Source organism: Apteryx mantelli, chromosome Z (genome assembly GCF_036417845.1).
Source record: "Apteryx mantelli isolate bAptMan1 chromosome Z, bAptMan1.hap1, whole genome shotgun sequence".
NCBI classification, from domain to species: domain Eukaryota; kingdom Metazoa; phylum Chordata; class Aves; order Apterygiformes; family Apterygidae; genus Apteryx; species Apteryx mantelli.
The window spans coordinates 36,923,640-36,945,052 of NC_090020.1; the positions used below are offsets into that span (position 1 = coordinate 36,923,640).

General features: G+C 35.8%; 1 protein-coding gene across 3 annotated transcripts in view; it reads right to left on the reverse strand.

Annotated features, from left to right (window-relative positions):
- Window positions 1-470: 470 nt before the first annotated feature.
- SPTLC1 (serine palmitoyltransferase long chain base subunit 1) overlaps window positions 471-21,413 on the reverse strand; it is a 35,738-nt gene continuing 14,795 nt past the window's right edge. The window contains exons 5-16 of one of the 3 annotated variants that reach the window (XR_010886861.1): window positions 21,158-21,230; window positions 16,363-16,495; window positions 14,541-14,670; window positions 12,430-12,519; window positions 11,606-11,713; window positions 10,517-10,612; window positions 10,168-10,264; window positions 8,893-8,947; window positions 3,291-3,408; window positions 2,423-2,496; window positions 1,651-1,930; window positions 471-773 (exon numbers count right to left, since the gene is read on the reverse strand). Coding sequence is in view for 2 of the 3 variants with exons in the window: in XM_067315599.1 (XP_067171700.1) it covers window positions 1,837-1,930; window positions 2,423-2,496; window positions 3,291-3,408; window positions 8,893-8,947; window positions 10,168-10,264; window positions 10,517-10,612; window positions 11,606-11,713; window positions 12,430-12,519; window positions 14,541-14,670; window positions 16,363-16,495; window positions 21,158-21,230 (1,068 nt within the window). In the remaining variant the exon portion in view is untranslated. Of the gene's footprint in view, window positions 1,931-2,422; window positions 2,497-2,529; window positions 2,562-3,290; window positions 3,409-8,892; window positions 8,948-10,167; window positions 10,265-10,516; window positions 10,613-11,605; window positions 11,714-12,429; window positions 12,520-14,540; window positions 14,671-16,362; window positions 16,496-21,157; window positions 21,231-21,413 lie in introns of those variants that run through there. The other 2 variants (XM_067315599.1, XM_067315600.1) reach the window with 2 other exon arrangements.

Genomic DNA, 21,413 nt, shown 5'->3' on the forward strand with positions numbered 1-21,413 from the left:
GAGCAGTAAGTTTTCTTTTCCAGCTCTGTTGTAATCTTTGAGAGCTTTGAGAAACTTGACTGTTCTGTGCTTCAGTTCCAACCTGTAAAATGAAAATCAGCTTTCTTCCTCATGTTTTTACTCTTTTAAATTGTTGGCTTCTCACAGGCTCTTATAGTTAAGGGAGAGAGACTCATAAATGCCAATGTAATAGCTATACTCATTCACACTGGGGTAAAGGTTTCTTTACACTGCACAGAGTGATTTCAGAGTCACTATTTCCAACAGCAGCAACAACAATCACAAAAGTGCCCAAACACAACTTTAGCTGGTTTACCTGAATGTACACAGTTGCAAAGCTTGGAGAGCCAGCACAAATTTGGTTACTATGAACTGAAGGAAACAACACAGACTACAGGCACCTGATGCAGAACACTCAATAAAATATAGCTAGACTTTGTAGCATTATTCAACCATATGATACATGAAGATTTGAATTAAACAAGTTTAACATTTTATTTAAACAATGTTCTTTCTCAAAAATAGTACTGTAGTCCTTGCAGCAGCAACCAAAAAGGCACATAATTATAAAACAACCCAGAATACAGATCAGGCAGAATACAAATTTTTTTAAATAGGCATTCTTAAAAAAAAAAAAAAATCCTGAAATACATAGTTATAGTTTCTATTTTATAAAAAAGTTACAGTTTACTGCCATCCTCCCTTACCAGTTTTCTCTGATTGGTGTAATGTTTCCGTCCATCTGTGCTTATCGAAAATCCTTACAGCATAACCTGTAAATAATTATTTTCCAATGATGTGAGGATTTTAGGCATACATATTGAGTTGCCTTTCAGTAGTATTTGTACCACCCAAAATCTTAATATCTATCTGTGAGTGTTCCCCTCTAAGGTATAGCTGTTTAGAGATACAACTTAGCACACGTATTTTAGTGCTTCAATGTTGTTTGAATAAGCTTATATTCATTGGCTGTTTCAGAACTTTGGTTCATTCTTCATATGGTTTATACCTCCTCTTCAAGACTGGTGCGAAGGTCCCCTGACTGAACATACTATAACGAAATTGCACCAGTTTCACAATTTAGAGGTTTAAGTTTAGGTGTTTAAGTTAATAATAAGAAAAACCTCACCCATAATATGTCAAACATGCATATATTTACATATGAAATGCAGTAAGCAAATAGTGTTTAATATGAATTTATCATTTAGATGACAGAATAATCTGGCCAGGGATTCTGAAAAATTGCCTTCCAGAAATGGTCAACAAATAAGAATTGAAGTTCCCACTGTGATTCAATAACAAAACAACTTTATATAGCTGAAATATACCTCTTAATATGTTATTCTTCCCTTTCTGGCAGTATTAGGAACAAGCTATCTTCATTTTGAAAAAAAATTTTCCTTAAAATTTATTTGAAGTTCCTACATTCTGAGACTATTCAGAGAAAATTATGCATTTTATATTAATGTTTTGGAGAAAAAACCACAAATGTTTACACATATTTTTGAAAACATTCAAGGGTGTGAGGAAATAGATTTAAGGCTTTTTAAGATGAAACTTATGAAAATTTGTGTGCGACGTCGATATTCCATTTTAAGGAATGCTACTAAATGGTAGAGTTTGAAGTTGTAAATACATTGTGTCATTTACCAGTTCCAAAATTCAGCATTCTTCCCCTCACTGCATTTGTACCATTCTGGAACAATCTTGTTGCTCAGTAAGGCTTCAGTGCCATCGGTGGACAAACTTGAATATCTGAAGTGGAAGCCAAGACACTATACGGTGTAAAACACATATCCTGATAATCTGAGGAAAAAAGGTATCCAAAACAGCAGTCTAATTCAGTACAGACTGTGCAGCTTCCTTAATAAGTGATGCAGCCTTGTCCAGTTCTTGTTCTGTTTGTTCCACTGTTATCACTACTCGAATACTAGAAAAAGAAAACCAGAACAGTCACAATAGCCATTACTCCTTGGCCTCAGTTTTAAGCTTTTCTTGTACTAATTTCAACACACATTAAAACTGTTACCTCCAGAAAAAGGATTATGAATGTAAATTCAGTCAGAAACAAGATATACGACTAAACAGAAATGGTCAGACTACTTTTGTCCAAATGCACAGGAAACACATAATTTTAACTGGTCTCTATCTTACCTGCACATCTGCAGCTCATGGAAATATGCCTGGTAAACAGGCAAAGCCAGTATCATGCTGAACTCTAAGATTCAGGTCATTTTGATATAGTTATTTCAGCATATTAGCACCCTATAACAGTCACTGGAAATATACTCAAAAAGCAGGGTTCTTTTCCCACCTAACACACTATTCAATCTAGGTTACTTAACAGAACCTCAACATTGTACAAAGAAAAATAGAGAGTCATATCCAATAAAAGGCAATAATAAATTGCCTTTCTACTAACCTAGGTGGGGGAAGACACTTTTCTTCTTTCTCCAGATAGCGGGCCTGAGTTAATGCAATACCACTGTTCATGCACTACAGATAAAGAAAACACAGCAGTCATCATTCCGGGAACTTCAGGTGGCATATCCTTGTGATCACTGAAGACATTCAACAAAATTTTAAGAGTTTGGTGTCAGGATAATCATTAGCTCTTTCCCAAATGGAGGTTTTGAAGGTTGTGCAAAAAGTCTTTAATTAGAATATTAAATCATATTTAAATATATTTTAAAGGAGAATCAACTATATTCTTTCTCTAGTGCAGTCTTGTTTACCTGCCACCTGAAATATGCACAATCATCATCAACCTCCACCTCCTTCACATGAGAAAAAGAGAACCAGTGTGTACCAAAGATGGAAAAAATACTAAGTACAAAACATAACGAGATTCTTCACATGTCCATGGACTCAAACAAGCAAAATTACAGAAAACTATATCTCAGATTGTTCATATATACCAAAAGAACTTTGTTGGAGGAATACAGGCTATCCCTTCAAACACCATCAGTTTTCTAAGCAACTGTTTTAAATGCAAATTTAACTTGGGCTTTGAAATACATAATAGGAAATAATCATTTTCTAAAGTACAAAGTTCAGATGCATATATTTTTTATTGAGTGTTACAACCATCTTCAGCCAGAAATGGTTAGAAGATGGTGTTTAATACAGCCCTACAGATAGCAAAGAAACCGAGTTTCAGGGCAGGCATTCTTGTGAGACATTCCAGCAAGTTACCCAAGAAACAGGGTAGCTACTCTACCCATATACACTTGGTTCATTATTCAAATTAAAAGGCAACAATGTATTTTAAACACTATGGGGACACTTACATAATCCACAACTCTTTTCAGTAACTTCACATCATTTTCTCGAGATCCACAGCTCTCTTCCAATTGTAGGTGCAATGCTGGTGAAAACGATTCTCCCACTAGCTTTAAGCCAGAAATCCTAAAATAAATAAGAAACTTTTAATATATACACTACCTGAACAAAGTGTTAAAGTTCCAGACAGTAAATGCTTCCACTCCCCAGGCAAGGAGTGACAAGAGAGGGATATTTCACAAAAACTTGTCTTTCCTAAGGCATTTACTAAATCTAGTTACAGTAAGTTTTTGTATTACAATAGCCAACTCCTCCTTTTGTGAAAGGAATCAAGAATTCAAAATAAAGGATTTTGAAAGGATCTTTTCAAAAATATAGGAGAACTGTTAATGTCAGGCTTACAATTTGCTGATAAAAATACAGCTAGCTAACTCAAGTCTTTGGAATCTGCAATAGGAAAATCAGTAATAATAAGTCTTCTACCTACCTATGTGACAAGAAGAAACAAGGTCTATATTTGGCAATACATCTGATTTTTAATTATTTCTATAGAAAATCTTTAGAAAATCTTCTAATACTGAATCAAAAGCTCTTCCAAAAACCAGTTACACTGACAGAACAACTCCCATGTCCATATGTGCAGACAACAGTTAATCAGGTTCTTAGAATTTGATTGCTACAGTCCTGAAACATGGCCTCATTACACTCCACACCTTGTTTACCCCATGCACCAGTACAGGCTGGGGGTTGACCTGCTGGAAAGCAGCTCTGCCGAGAAGGACCTGGGGGTCCTGGGGGACAAGAAGTTGATCATGAGCCAGCAATGTGCCCTTGTGGCCAAGAAGGCCAATGGCATCCTGGGGTGCATCAGGAAGAGTGCTGCCAGCAGGTCAAGGGAGGTGATCCTCTCCCTCTACTCAGCCCTGGTGAGGCCACATCTGGAGTACTGCGTCCAGTTCTGGGCTACCCAATACAAGAGAGACATGGAGCTACTGGAGCAAGTCCAGCCAAAGGCCGCTAAGATGATTAAGGGACTGGAGCATCTCTCTTATGAGGAAAGGCCGAGAGAGCTGGGACTGTTCAGCCTGGAGAAGAGAACACTGATGGGGGGATCTTACCAATGCCTTTAAATATCCAACGGGAGGGTTTAAAGAGGACAGGGCCAGACTCTTTTCAGTGGTGCCCAGTGGCAGGACAAGAGGCAAAGGGAACAAACTGAAATAGGAATTTGTCAGAATCTAAGGAAAAACTTTTTTACTGTGAGGGTGACTAAGCACTGGAACAGGCTGCCCAGAGTTGTGGAGTCTCCATCCTTGGAGGTATTCAAAAGTCATGTGGACAGGGTCCTGGGCAATGTGCCCCAGGTGACCCTGCTTGAGCAGGGGGCTTGGACTAGATGATCTTTAAAGGGCCCTTCCAACCTCAACTGTTCTGTGATTCTGTGATACACAGGACTGAATTATTCCCTTCTAAAAACCTGTATCCAACACCATAGCAAGACGTCTGTGCCCAAAATTTAGCAGATCCCATAAATGCACTACATGTCTACCATCAACCATAATTTTGATCTCCTGACTTTGGTGAGCTTGCATTACACAAACACATGTAAATTTACACTCTTATTTTAAAATAAGTCTTTTAATTTTAAAATAAGTCTTCTGTTTTTACAAAGCTCAGAACCCACTCAGAACACAAAAGATATCAAATCCGTAATTGCAAAATTGCAATTTCTTTAATGCACAAGCACATGTGGTGCAAGTGTCCCACTACAACAGTGCATATCTAGCAATCAGGGAAGGCAAAGTTTGGTAGCATAAAGAACCAGGAAAAGCAGTCCAAGGTCCTCTACAAAGTAGAAAAACAAATGGAATACACAGTATAATGCATCAGTTATTTGTTATGTTCTCTAAGAGTGACCTCATGTTTAAGAGGCATAATTCTAAAAAGGGAGGTGAGAGTGAAATTCACACAAAGCTTTATCATAATTTAAACTGTTCTCTAGCAAATGGATTTAAAACAAAATACGCATTTGATAGACTACAAAGACCACAAGTTACTAACTACAATTAGGTTTTGTTTAAGGTTGACACACTATTAGCTCGTAATTATACACCATGCAGTCTTCCACTAAAACAGGTAATCATAACTAGCACCTCCCCTCCCACCCCCTGCCCCCCCCCAAAAAAAAAAGAGGAAACAAGAAAAGATGGGTAGGAAGCAAGCTTTGTATCACTTCCTTTCAAACTTTGAGTCTTTGCCCAAAGAACATGCTTTGTATTAGCTACTCATAGAGGCTGCTTACAAGTTTCAAACTTAAGTTTAATCTAAAAGCTTCTTTTATCAGTCACAGCTGTAGTAAACAGAACTACGTAATTCTTCCTATTCAACTATTTGAAGAAACAGCAGAGTTTAACATAAGGTTTTTTGATGACAGTATTTTAACATTCACGCAGAGCATTAACTGTGTTTTCCTGAATCTTTGCCAAATTAAAATCAAATAGATATTTTAAAATCCAATGCATGCACACTATAAGTTTCCTGAAATCAGAATTCCCTTGAAACACTGGAAAAAGAAAGATTTCATTCTGAAACAAAAATTTACAAGTTTCATGCAAAAACAAAAGATGTCTGAAAGATCCGTTTTTGAAGTAACAAAGGAACAAAACTGGGCTCCTGAACTCCAAGGCTCCTTTTAAGGCTACTTCTGTATTAGTAAGTTAAACGTGCTTTGGACTGTTCTCTGGCTCCGAGGTCAATGGGTACAGAATGACCCACATCCATACTTTTAAAATGCGAGGCTTCAAGTCAGGGTGGCCACATCCAAACTGTCTATTGGGAACGGTTCCTGGCTCATGCTAACTTCTGAACAGCATGCAGGAATTGTTTCAAAGAGTGCTACTTGGCCTGGCCACGCCACAGACCATTCGAACAATGTAACAGTATAGACAATCGAGTTGCAGTGCCCAGGAATGTTTCCTGGCCTTAATTTACTAGTATAAATGTAATTTCAGGGAGCTCCCTGGAAGGGTGTACCTCAGAGCTCTCCACGCCTCAGTTCGGAGGCTGAGCTGCAAAACTGAGTGACAGGGTGAGACTCTTAGCCTTAGGGAATTCTGCAAAATTCTGAGAATTTTATTCAAAAATTCTCAACCAAGTCTAGGATATGGAATGAGTAACAAACTATTTAAGGAATACTACTTATTACTTTCAAGCTTTTTAAGCAAGCACAAAATCCTGTCCCATTCCATCCTGTCCCCCTGCACCAGATCTTCTTCATTTCTATTTACCAAGACCCTACAGATTTCTAAGTACAGGACAGGCAGCCACATTGCTTAAGATTATTTAGAAAGCTAGAAATATTCCTGACTTGCGTTAGCTGAGCATCCCACCACTCACTGCATTGTCTTATGCTATATAGGCTGCAGCAGACAGTAAGAAAGTAATTCTATGAGGGTTGAGAAGAATTCTTTTCTTCCATAAACCAGCAGTTGGCTTGTAGCTGATATGGGAAGCAACACCAGTCATTCTTTTAGCTTACAACACTATTGTTTTTTTTTCCCATTGCCCATATAAAGATTGGGGGGGGGGGGCAGGGTGTTAATTATGCACATATCCTTACATACTAATTCCTAAATTCTACAGGTTTGTTACACTGTGGCTAAAAGAAGGGCTTCCTTTATTTTTAATTTGTTCCTCCCATTTGTTCTATTATGAGAAAAAAAGAAAAGCTGTGCATTCTTTCTCACTTTCTTTGTGCACAGTTCTATTCTCCTTTTATGCTCCCTTTTAACCTGACAGTTCCATTCTATCAAAGGGAGAGCACAACAGAAAATTGGAGTCAAACAGTAGCTGGGATTAGGTGAGGGAGAAGAGTGTATTTAATGTAATAGCATTAAAAAAAAACCCAAAACATATTCTAAAAACTTTGCTTTCTGTTTCAACAGTTGCACCTATTTTCCAGCATGGTTACTAAATAAAATCAAACAAAACCCCACACCACACAGGATTATGCAAATATTAGTTCAAATCTTCCCTCCAATATTGCTTTACACACCTGCTGAGATAATTTACCTGCTACACAGCTGCCCAATAGTCTGGTATTATCAAATCCTACAGGTTTTCTTCTAGCATGACCAAGAAGTAACTCCCTTTGCAATTTATGCAATTTGACCTCTGTATTAACACACTACTTTCCATAAGGCAGAAATAGAAAAATTCTGTTACAGGACAGGCATTTTGTCCGCTTGTTAATTTGTGACTATACTCATCACTGAAAGAATTTAAGGGAAAAAAATAGTATCAGTCACAGGATAATCAAGTGTTAGCCATGTGTTATCCAGTACTGTTACGTAGCAGATATTAATGAATAAAAGGTTGATCATTTCTCCTTACACATGGTTTGTTCCTGTATTTCAAATGTATTTATAATTACCACCTAAAAATGACAAGTACAGAAGAATATTACAATTATTCTCCCTTTTACCTCAGTCATAAGATGCTATTATTAAAAAAGAAGAAACACTAAAAATTTTTAATTGACTGTAAAATATTTCAAATTTAGGAGCATCTGTATGTTTCTAACCTGAAAGCCTACGTGTTTTCAAACCACTATTTAAACAAAACACAATCAAAGGAGACTAGGATTATTTGATGGCAGAATTCTTCCAAAGAAATTGAATGTTGTTAAAGACTATCAGAAAAATTCTAACATAAAAATTGGGCTAAACAGTAAACTGCTGTCAAGGCACAGATGTTTATTTGAAATAAAAAGTAACTTATACTGAGTAATTGACCAATGCATTAAAAAAAAAGTACTATTAATAATGCATTATTGATTTAGAGTGTGAGTGTGTGTGTGTGTGTGTGTTTAGTTTTTACGCATTTCTGTAATATGTAACAGGAAGCTGTTGAAGAAAACGAAGTCTAAAATAAAGACTTTTTATGTATCTAATCTGCAAATTAGATAGTACTTGAATAGTCAGAGAAACTTCTATAGTTTTTAATATCAAAAACTGTCAGAAAAAATACAATTACTCAGTACAGCCATCTTTTAAAACAGATTACTGTTAGGAAATTTTTAAACAAAATTCTTATTTTTCAGATAAACTTGAGCAGTTTGCTCTTTGCCTTCAGAATAATCAATACTTCTATTACTATTTAATATCCAAATCTCCTATGTAAAAACAATATTGTATTTAAGTTGATTGCAACGTGCTTTTTTCCATTTGAAAGAATATCAGCTAAGCTACGCCCATAACTATCATCAAATGAAATGCTTTTACTTACACATTTCTTTCACCATGATTATCAATACTTTGCACCATCAAAACCTCATTGCACTCTCTTAAAGACTTAAATACCTAAGAGCTTGTAAACATCCCCACTAGAAACAAGGTGTAATCTCATTTCAATACCTGCAAAGGGATTTAGAAAACTTGTCTAAAAATTCCGGTCTAAGCATCAGTAGAATTGGAAACACTCTGGGGCAAGGAGAGTTCCCTAAAGTTGGCCTTATAAAGGAATGGACAGATTGACAATAGCACAAGAAACCCACAACAAAACAAAACAAAACCCCCCCAAAACATCCTCAACAACAAACAAACAGCTTACCCTTGTAAAGCTCTGTGAATTCGCTTGCATTTTCCCTGGAGAGTCTGAAAAATGTCTAGACAAAAAAAACAAACAAAAAACTCTCAGACCTTGTTTCTGCTTTACATTTCTGTAAATCTAAGATTAAAAAAAAAATCTGGAAAGAAAATTAATATATTAAAGCAGTAAGTCTCTTCACAACTGTTCATAATATTCCTCATTCCCATTTCTGTCATGAAATGGCAGGTTTTTTAAGATCCGCACTAGTTCATCATCATGTGTAAAGGATGACGCAAACACTTAGTAAGGGGACTGAAATGACAGATCCAATTTATTTATATGTATAAAATACCTACAGCCAAGCAGACTCCTGCCCTTTGATCCTCTCACCCACTCATAGCTGACTCTTAAGCAGGAAATTTTGACTCCTGGATCTACAAACCTTGGTTCTTTCCCTAAGCAAAGGTTAACCCTTCACCATAGCTAACAATTCCAAAACCTACTCTCAACTTTTTGCTGATTTTGTTTAGCTTTTGAGGACCAGGCAGGGACTACACAGGACCCTCCTGCTTGGACTTTTATTGCTTTTTTTTTATTTGTGACAAATTAAATACTACAACTCTCTGCAGATCTCCTTCAGCCTATTGATGGTAATGAAGAAGGAAAAAAAACCCAAATAACTAAACACAATTTGGCCAGTTTTGTCCTCCTCTTATAATGCTTGCCCCAAAAATGCATTCTTAGCTTCTAGGAACAAGGGCTTTCCAACTTCATCCAAATGTCCTATAGCTAGTCCTGTCAAAACTTCAAGTGATTATGCCACAATCCTGCCTGAGATCCTTGCTTGGATGCTCACTTGGAGAACAACAACAATAGAGTGAAAGTGGAAATGGAAGAGTTCTTCAATTCTGAGGAAATATTTCCCCACTCTTTTGTATTTAACCTTCCATTCCTCCATTTGTCCCAAATACATTTATTTTCAAGGAAGGAGCAGACAATAAGTCTGTAAAGTAGAACAATAACTTCTTATCTGGAGCTCAACAGTTACCATCTCTGTCCCTTTTAGCCTCAAGCAACATTTTTATCCAGAAGGATGAGGCAAAAGAAGTTGTTAAAAAGAAAAGCAGGATGGGAAATTATAAAAAAAAATAATTATGAGTGCAAAACCGATTAGCTGAAAAGGAAGAGAGAGAACATATAAACAAAAAAGGATAAGCAATCACAGTAGGGAAAAATATGATTTGTTAGTTTGGGGTGAAGAAAGACTGAAGAATAGGATTTTCCTGAATTAAGTACCTGGATTATCTTCCATAATATTCAGAGCCTCAATAGCAGCAGCAGCTAACAAAGGAGGTAGGGATGCAGAAAAGCAGTAGCCCTGACCAGACAATCGCTGTGGGGGGGAAAAAGAAAAATCCACTTTTTTGTTTATAACAATAGAGAAAATGTTTTACAAGTAAATTTGCTTAAATTTAAAAGTAGGTCTCCTATCCATCTATAATGTTCTGTAGAACAAGAAAGTTTCTATACAGAATCAAATGTTGTGTAATAATTTATATCATAACACAGCTTGTAAGTCAATAAACAACTTTTACTTCTCAATAACTAATCCTGCCATGCCATATAAAAATAAGACTTGGCTTACCTGATGATCAATAACAAAAGATCTTCCACAGCAAAATCCTCCAATAGAAGCCAGCGAATTTTCCATGTTTGCGCTGATAAGATCTATATCATCTATCTGCCATTTAAATTAACAACTAAGTTATCAAGAAGTGCCTTTGATTAAATCAAGACTAGTTACAAAATACATCCAAAGGTGTCTTATTTTGTATTATTATAAGCACTAGAGAATGTCCAGAATGAAACTGCATATTCAAATGAAGCTGCAATGGAAATAATTTCAAACTATACAAAAGGGACTTTAGAAATTAAGATTTATGGATCTGTATATAATTTACACAAGATCATTCTCTTTCAGGCATTGCAATGTAAAGAACACAAACAGGAGGCAGTAAAAGATGCTCCACACTGAGGAGACACTGGCTGCCAAAAGAGCATTTCTTCCTTCCCCAGCTCAGGTGGTTGCAGTAGCAAAGAACTGCAAGGATTCCAAAATATATAGATCATTGCATGTCAATACTCCTCACCAGAAGGAAAACTATAAAAGAAAGACTTGCTGTGTTGGGAAAATATTTTGGCTGAATCTGCCACTAAAGGAGTAGGACAACACCTTTGAAAGGACTAACAAAAGCTTTCTCCCAATTTTTTCCCCTGGAGTCAAAGGCAATAGACCAGAGCGGACACTGGGAAGTGGCCACCGAGAAGACTTTTCTGACTTACCCCTAACTCCCAAATATTTCTGTGCAAGCATACTGCTTTTGGGGCATATGGAGCTGGAGAATATTATAATCGTCATTTCACGGAGCATCAAAAAAAAAAATAGTATAAAATTGTGCACCGTAAGAATTCCTCTGTTTATCTTCCTCACTAAAGATATATATTCTAAAAAAAAAAAAAAAAAAAAAAAAAAAAAAAAATTCAGCTAAGCAGGTGAAAGAAAATAGTGCCAAGCCCTGGACTCTTTATTGCTGATAAGTGCACAGAGGGAAAAGTATGTTAAGGATTCTATCATACACTAGCAAATATTGTTAATGCCACAAGAAATGAGTAGCAGAATTTGCCTCTCCACAGGTCTCGTTTACAACAAAAAATGCAAGAAAATGGCACTTACATTTATGCCAAAGTGTTCAGTAATTCCTCGTCCATGTTCCCCAAGGACTCCAAAGGAAAGACTCTCCTCCAAAAAAATTCTAACTTTGTATTTATACTTCAGTTTTATCTAAAATAATGAAAATAATACAAAACACAAGACAAGCCCATCAGAATTTGGCAACAAAATGGGTGGAGGAGACAAGGTAAATACAGACAACTACAGTATCCTGAATATTGCAAAAATGTCCGCTCCAGAGCTGAGTTCTGTCATTAAGACATCGAAAAAGCTTTCAAACTATTATCACTGTTTAATGCTAAAGATAGAGTAAATTTCATAAATGCCAACGGTCATGTACAAAAAATAAACTCTGTTTTTTCTTGATAGGTTATCAAACACTTCCAAGATAATATGTTTTCACAGCATTTCTTTCTTTACCTACAGTCTGCATAACAAGCCAATTTATGTTGAATAATAAACATGTGTTCCTTGGAGCCACTGTTTATTACAGAAATATGGAGGTTTCTTTGAAATTCAATTTTTTAAGATATAATTTTAGTTTAACAATTTAGTAACATACAGCTTTTGAAAATACAATAGATTTTACAGGTTGAAAACTAAGACTAACTGGATGTTTATTTCCCAATCTGTTATTACTTACTGATCAGGAATTTCAATAAAATGTCAGTTTGGGATCCCCACTGCATGAATATTTGAGGAAAGAAGGAGATAGATTAAAAATTACAAGCAAAGCTTTTCTTTCTAGGCTTAATTGCACAATATTACTGTTTTATTATCATGTGTGTTCATATACAGAGTTTAAAAAGCAAACTGAAACCACTTACCAATTCTGGAAGAGGGCAGACATCTCCTGTATTCATATACAATCCTTCCACTACAATAAACCTTCGCGTTACACGGGCCTTGCGAGGATTCTTCAGAGAAAGATATGGTTTCAGTTCGTATCAATAGTTACTAACTCTACTATAGTTACTAAGCTCTGATAGTTTTTTGGGAGGCAGGTAATGGGAAGGGAAGGAAGATAATGTCTCCTCTTAAAGTAAGTTTTTACTTTAATCTAAATTTAGTATTTATCATTTGTAATAGAAGTTGAAATGTGTCATTGGACTATTTTTCTTTATTTTTCTAATAGTTTTAAAGCTTTTAACTGTAACACAAAATTTAAGATTCCTTGTTTTGTAACAAACCATAACCAATTCATTTGAACAAATGAACAAATACTGCAAATCTGGGTCTCTATTATATTCAGAACAGTTATGTTCCCTCATTAGTCAGAGCATTTAGAAGGCTTTTCAACAACTGGTTTATGTGACTGGATTCTCAATGCAGCACAAGCCTCTTGGAAGCAGTTGTCTTCATAAGACATGATCCAAAAGTATTCATAACTTTCAAGTCACAGTCTGGTCTCTGGACAAAAAAGGCCCTAAGAATATCTTGCACTGGTTTCTGCTTAAACTATGACTGTATGATTTGACTTTTGCTGTTCTAAAACAACATTCTAGTTCAAAAACTGTTAGCAATCGAAAAACCACAAGTTGTTCCATGGGTTACACTACCCTCAGTCTTAATATTCACCACTTACTTTCTTCAGCATTGCCCAGTTTTAATTTCTTATCATTTGATTGTGCTAAGCCTTTTATATAAAATGAAACAATGTTCAAATTATGGTTCCCTTGTTACTTACTATAATACCCTAGATCAGAAAATACCAGTAGGATTTAAGCTTCATCAACTTTTTTTAGTTCTTGGAAAAAGATTTAGAGAACCTTTGTCCTTCCTGAGCGGTAGGTACCAAAACTAGGCACAGTCCACTTTACAAGCTGCCCTAGTTCTAGTGGTAAGACCTACCCCTTCCTACTCAGGATGTCTTGATTATGATTATACACATACGGACTACATTAAGCTTGCTGGCTGCCAACTTTATGTTCACATTCAGCTAGTTACATTAAAAAACTTTAATCATGTAACTTAGTCAAAACACTCTGCTCCAACAGACCAAATGCGTTACACAAACAAATTACATCAACTACTCCGTCAACTAGATCTTAAATCTCATGTAAAGATTATTTGACGAGATGCTTTTTCCATAAATGTATGTAGACTAACTCCTTTAAATTTGCTGTTAATCAGATCCATTATTGATTCAGACTGATGTTAAACTGATTGGCTTACAATTATCCACTTTATCTAGTTTACTTTTTCTAAGTGTTAGCACGATATCAGCTTTCTTCCAGTTGTCTGCAGCTTCCCCAGCATTCTGTGACTGAGGAATATAATGGAGCCAGTTCTTCAGTAGATTCTTTTAAAACTCATACACACAAATTATCTGGACTTGCTGACGCTGATTTTAGTAGCTGCTTTTGGGCACCCCTCTGTATTCCCGTCAGGGCATGAAGTCATCCAGCTGACCCCAAATACAGTTTTTAAAGAGAGAGAACATCTTAAGAGTTCAGTATAAGATAGATAATTGACTGAGAAGTAAAAGAAAGAAAAAAAAAGAATCACATTCCATCTATAAATCAAACTTAGGACTAGCATCACTGCTTCTGTGTTGATTTTACTATGTGGTGTTCAAATTGATAATTAATTTGTTAGGTACAATTGTTTTTAGGTAAACGCGGTTAAACAAACATCTAAAGGACAAAAACCATGCAAGAGTACCAAAGAAATTCCATACTTCAGTCATTTGCCCACAGTGATATCCCCTGCCACCAAATCCTGTGAGCTCACTTCCAGTGGTTACATTCACAAATGCAAAAAATGATCATAATTATATAAGCAACATCAACTGTTCAAGAGATTTATGAAAATGAAATAACTGTCTATAAGCACTGTGTCCATTCAATTAGAGAACCCAGTAAGAAAAAAAAAAAAAAAAAAAAAAAAAGGTGACCGGGCACAAAAGAGTATGAATATTTCATCAAAGGAACTGTACCTTTTGATCTTCAGACTCCTGTTCTTTCAACAGTCGTTCAAGGTCAACCATATCATTATGTTTAAATAATTTGATGTTACTACGAGATGCCTGTAATCCCTTCTGAATAGCAAAGCAGGCAGCTTCATCTCTGTAAATACATCAAGCCCTTTAAATTTGCACTTGGTTTAGCATTTACTCAGAGAAGAAAGCCAGCCAATGATCTTTTTAGGACTGTTCTGCTTTTGAGTTGGTATCTGTACTCAGGTGTAGTTAAAACCAGATCTATTAAAGCATCATAAATTTTACTTACGTTTTGAAACATATTTCCAAAGCTTCTCAACTTTCCCATACCCTATAACACTGAAATATTGCACTGAAAGCAAGCCTACAGGTTTCCTTGAAGTGTGCACTGGTCCTTTTGTTTGTATGTGACAGCTATTCATTTGAGTGCAACATTCCATGGACTGGGTACAATTCCCTAGTAATCATCCCAAAAGCTCTCTTTCCTGGGTCTTTCTCTGGGTGTTAGCAGAAAAGCACAAGGATGTGCCTCTAAACATTTACAGTGGTCTTCAGAGTATTCAAAACCTGATTTTTAAGACTCTTGGGGAATTATTAGCTGAGTTTAAAGAATAATCTGCCATTTTAAGTTTTGGAAAAGCAAATCCCTATAGGAGGGGATGGCAATCTCACAGCTGCAACTAAATCAAAGCTTTTGCACATGCTAAATGCAGTAACTTCAACCAAGTTGCTTTTTAAACAAAGGAAGAAGATCTTTTTGCCAGTGAGAAGCTGAAACAATATAAGACAGCTAAATCCAGGATGCACCTGCATCTTGAATATTGTGTGCAATTCTGGTCATTCATCTCAAAAAAACTGAAAGTGTTCAAAGATAACCAAAAAAGATGATCGGAGTTATGAAAGAACTTCTATACAAGAAGTCTATTAGGCTAGGAACCTTACACTTAGAAAAGAGATAACCGAAAATGGTTTATGATAGACAACTACAAAAGTATCAGTGGTATGTAGAAGATGGGCAAGCAATAACTGTTCACTGTCTCTTTTTATAAAAATCAAATGCATCAACTGAAACTAGCAGATGTTACATTCAACACTAAGATATTTATTCATACAATGCTCAGTTAAACTGTGAAATTACATGTCACAGGAGCACTCTAGATATTAAAGATTTATACTGGTTCAAAAACAATAGGAAAAATTAAGAAAAATCCATGAAGGACTATTAAAGCCTAAACCTTCCCTTTGGCTCAGAATTTTTTGAGTGTTTTTACACTCTGTTTCTCCTGGTATTTTACTCTTCCCTAGACAAATTGCCACTGGCTACTGTTGGGGACCAGACACTGGGCTTGCTGAATCCTTAGTTTGACCCAGTATAGCTGTTCTTATGTTATGTTAATCCATAGTGATCTTTATCCAACTAATCCATTGCAAAAATGCATGAGGGGTACAACTGGCTTGCAAGAAAGGTGAAAAGCCAGCAGTAAATAAGAGAAAAGCACATATGACTATACATTTTCTTAAGAAGAAAACTAATATCAGACGTCCACACAACCCTGTATACACACATCTTGTTTTTCAGCTGAGCACCCAAATCTGCTTTTCCTTGAAAAAGCAGTAACTTGTTTGTATTTGGAGTATTTGGCAAAAAAAAAAAAAAAAAGAAGAAGAAGAAGAAGAAGACAACATTTGAGCTTTTTGAGTATTTTGTTATATAAACAGCATTTTCTAAATGGTTAAATTAATATGACTTACAGTAATCAAAACTAAATTTAAAGGAGGGCTCAAATTTGCAACTTTCCAAGGAGAAAACAGTACTTACACAAACACAATGTCTCCTCTTTTTGAATATGCAGGAATAGCACTGGCAATTGTTGCAAATCCATATGAGTATATAATAGCTTCCTCTGTCCTCATGAATTTTGCGAGTCGTTCTTCTAACTCTAAGTGCACATCTACTTGAGAGAAAAATTAAAACAAACTTAGTTTAATTGCTTTCATATCAGAAAGACTAACTATGGTTGCTTTAACAACCATCTAATGATTGTTTATTTGTTGTAACAGCATTACAACAAATAACCTACCAAAAAACAGCTGCAATCAATCCAATCTTATTTAAATTGACAAATAACCCGCTATTAATCAGAAGCTCTGATAGATTTGAAAATATTTAAGTAATGTGGTGCTCTCATATTGATAATTAAAATCTATTTGTGATTAGACCACAAGTAAACGAGGCAGGCTTCCTGGTCTGTGACTAGGGAGCGTAGTCACTACAGTCAGACAATAAACAGCAATGTAATTTATAGCAGTTAATGAGGTCCTGTTGGCAGATCATCAGTTTTTCTAAGCTGATGCTTCCACTGCATCTAGCATGGCTATCACTATAATTAAAAACTGCTCTTGTCAGGCTGCAATCACATTCCATGTCCTGAATGCAATTCAGCCAACTGAAGAGGTCACCATCTCCATGTCAGTGATTACTCACCCTTAAGATCAATTGACAAAATTATACATACATTTCCCAAATCAATTCAGTTAAAATGATCCAGGTTAGAAACAAAACAACACTAAATCAAAAGATTAAGAAGTGCAATATCATGCAGTTGGGTGGAGTGACTTCAGAAGCTGCCAGAAGCAGAAAGGTGACCACAGGCTTAGGTATTTTGCCTAAGCAAGACAACCTATATCAGCCAAACTTATTTTAATTGTTTAACTGTCTTGCCACTAGGTGCTTCTGCTAGCAAATATGGTAGTTAGGGAATTACACCTTTTATCAACTGGAAACGACACTGGATTTAAGGGAAAATAGAGGTCCTTACAATAGATCAAGTGAGACTTGTGAGATCACCTCTAGCCAAAGGTTATCTTTTTGCAATTATCCAAAGTTCATTGAAACTAAGTCCAAATGACCAAACACCAACTGAACTTACAGATTCTTCAATAGCCTATGAGGCATGGTTACTCCCGTGCTGATATTTCTAGCCAATAAGGGTGTAGCAAGAAAGGGCTTTGTAAAAATCCTAACTTTGCCATATGAGACACAAATAGCATATTACTTCCCCAAAACTGCATATTCACCTGGTTTGTATATTTATACAATAAATAGCAAAGGGTATGTCTTCAAACAACAGCCTCCCAATCACAGTCAAAAGCAATTTTATCTTTAGTCTATAAACTGTAAGTCTTGAACTATCTTTTCCTTATATATACCTGAGCATCAAAAGTGGAAGAGGAATTTTTATTTGTTTTTTCTCTGGTTTTGTTTTAACTGAAAGCAAAAAAGTTTAATCACTTATTCTTCTTTTAAAGTTTTTTTTTTCTACCTATCACTTTGATCCAGCTGTAGTAGATACACTAAATACATTCAGAGAAACCTAGAATAGCCCTTCTTCTCCAAAGTATTGAAAAGGAAAGATACTGATCATTCTGACAGAGACTTTAAGTCTTTCTTCAGCATCTTTGTATCTTTTTCTTCATTTCTACATGAACTTCAGGCATCTATGAACTGAAACTGAATCTCCAGCCAGGCTTTAAGAAGTATGAACTTTGATTCAATTATTAAACAAAAAGCCCAAGAAGGATCTTTTTTTCTGGCAGCAAGCACCAGAAAAGGAGGCTGGCCACATGGCTTATAAAACGTATAATATAAATGACATTCATCCAAAAACGCTCCTTTTTGAAGCCTTGTCAGCTGAGAATAAAAAATTAGGGGGAACAAGGACTAAACTATTACTTTGAGCGCCCAGTTATTGATGCCTAATGGGAAAAAAAGTTTCGTTTGAGAGTAAAAGACAACCTACACCCTTCAACTTATATACTTGATCTGAAAAGATGAAGAGATCATCACCCAGTTAAAAATGAAAACTTGCATGCTTCTCACTGAGCTTTTGCTCAACAACAAACACTGTACTGCACAGGGGCTAGATGAAAATAGTGAGTAAAAGAAATATTGCAAGCAACAACCAGCAAGTGAATATAATCAGATTCTATTAAAGAGAAAAAAAGAAACCATACAAGCCTGGTAAATTTTGTCAAGAATGAGAATATTTAAGTCTACTGAAGGCAAGCACTGTAGGTAAGAGTGAAATATAGCATAAACAAAGCTGATACAACATCACGTAAGAGAATGGATGCTTTGTTTAACTTGTGAATTTGAAATGCCTAAGGCAACACTAGTTGAGGCTTTGCTACTATTCCATCATAATAAAAACAGCATACCACCTAACTCACCTATTCTTCAATGCAATAATTTGTTTTAGTTATTTCAGTCCGGTTACATCAGCTGCATTAGCCTACCTGAAGGGAGAGCTGCAATCACTAACTACAGTATATTTGCACAGAGGAAGATATGGTTGAAACATCTTTCTGCACACTTATGAAACCTTAATATAGCTAGTAATGTCAACAATTGCAGAGAAATGCCAGTTTAGAGTTTAGCATGCGCTAGCATCCAAGTCATGAGTAGAACTACTGAGACCAAAGCCCACATCTCCTTTTATAAATCTTTTCTGCTAGCCCACCCTTATCTTCACAGTTCAGAAGAGTACTGAAATGATGGCTGCTAGGCAACCTACAAAAACCTAAAAAACAAACAAACAAACAAACAAACCAACCAACCTTCACCTTCTCATTATGGAGAAAATTAACATAAAGATTCAGAGTCATACGTGAATATACTGACATTTCAAGATTAGCATGGGATAAAGGCACACAGTGCAGCTTTCAGGGATACAGCAGAGTAAAAAGCAAAAATTTCTTAATAGGGTCCCATTAAATCTAAGAAAACTCTTCAAACAGGCAAAGATACAAAGAATCAAGTCTCCACTCAGAATAAATTAGAACACAGTATCTACCTTCCCAAAAAGAAGAGAATGCTAATATTGCTATGAGACATCAGCCCCTAAGAGGGACTAATTCTGAGCAAGAACTATTGACAATCATCAGTTAAATCCCATATTGGAAGCAAGAGTAGAACTATGTAGTTCTAGACACAACATAACTCATTTACTGAAGTCACAGTGCATAGAAAGCTTCTGACCAGTCCAACATCATGGACATAATAAGCATTTCATATCCAAGATTAATAATCCTGCAATATTTTAGCATTTAATGACAAGGAGAAACAGGAAGCCAGTTTGGGATCTAACCAGAGTAGTGGGTGTTTGTCCCAAATTTGAAACCAATTCTCAATTACTTTATTTGTAAAAGACGATCTCTGAAAATGGTCAGTAACACTGTTTCTTGTCTAGTAATGTCATGCAGCAATATCACAGATTGTACCCCCTGCTTTGTGAAATGAGGCATTTACATAATGAATTCAGAAGCCAATGAACAGCAACCAAATTAAATACAAAAAGTAGACCACTAAAGAGGGCAGGAAACAATCTGAAGAATCTCTCATTTACTAGAGATAATCAACTTCCAATCACAATCTATTTCAAATAGTTACTAAAAAGAAGCACCAAAGTGGAGGATTTCACTAAGCTTAGAATCAGGCTGGACTTAGAAAGCAGGGAGCATGTGTCCACAAGTTTTCTTGAGCTTTTCCGTTTTTTGGGGGGGTTTTTCGTTTTGGTTTTTTTTTAAGAGTCTGAATGAATTCCCACAGACTACTGCTGAACTGAGATCAACTAAGGGAACCTAGCCTCTTAAAACTCACTAGTAATCTACAGGCTACCATGACCTTTTTTAACAGAGAATTATACCTCCAGACTAATGAACGATATTTAAGACAGATGTTCAAAGACTAAATTTTGTTCTGATATATAGAGTATTTATGAAATCAAAATAGATGCAGCAACTAAGTGATCATGGAAAGGACTAATCTGATTAACTGAAAAAGTCCAAGTTAGTCTTAGGCTGAATTCAGGTCAAGCCTAGCTCTATGAAATCATTTGAGTACAAACATGCTGCAAATTCCATCACTTCCGGGAAGCATCAGGAAAGCTCACAAGAAAACAAAGCAATGTTTTTAGTCTACAACTGTACAGCTATTCATTTATTACTCTTTGGTTTCCGGTCACTATTTCAAAATACTAACATCTATGAAGAAGCATTTCCAGAGGCTGATATTTAAAAAGTTGCTTATTCTTCTTAATAAGAGCGAAAAAAACTCAGTAACACCCTCTCACACCATACAAACCTCTTAATCAAAACACTAAGGTCATAAATAAAGGAAAATTTCATTCTTACAACAGCATTAAACTTAACTAATAAGCTTTATCATAGAACCCAAAGGTCAGACTGCCCTCTTGTGGCCTACTTAAAAACATATTACTAACTTACACTCACAAATTTATCATACTTGATTAGATGCTAATATGCTCATTTTCTCTACTGTGGTGGTCAAAACTAAAGCAGACTATATTTAACTTTGTAACTTTCCTCCAAGAACAGTACTGAAAGGACAGAGTGAGAAAAGGCATAGAAATTGATAAAAAACAGTGTTATAAATGCTGCCAATCCTTACCATTACAATAAAAAAAAAAAACTGTTAGAGGGTAATTGTTCTTCAGAGTGAGGGAAATAATTTGCTGCCTATAGGTAGGACTGTATGTCCAACTCACTACCCCAGTCTGAACATCTTTAAAGGTAAATTAAAAAAAGTTACTGACCAAAAGTACCATAGAATCCTCTAGGTCCACAAGTGCCAACACCATACTTCTTCAGAGATGCCTGGGCTGCATTCTGTAATAGAAAAAAATTACACGAAACATTTATTCCTAAAACAGATCACCAACTCTTCTATACAATTCACGCAGTTTTATGCCACTGTACATGTACTAGTTCTTGCACTGTAATATAACCAGCTTCACAGAAAGTATAATAGTGTACTGAATTCTGTGAATTTATTTCACACTACAGCTATTT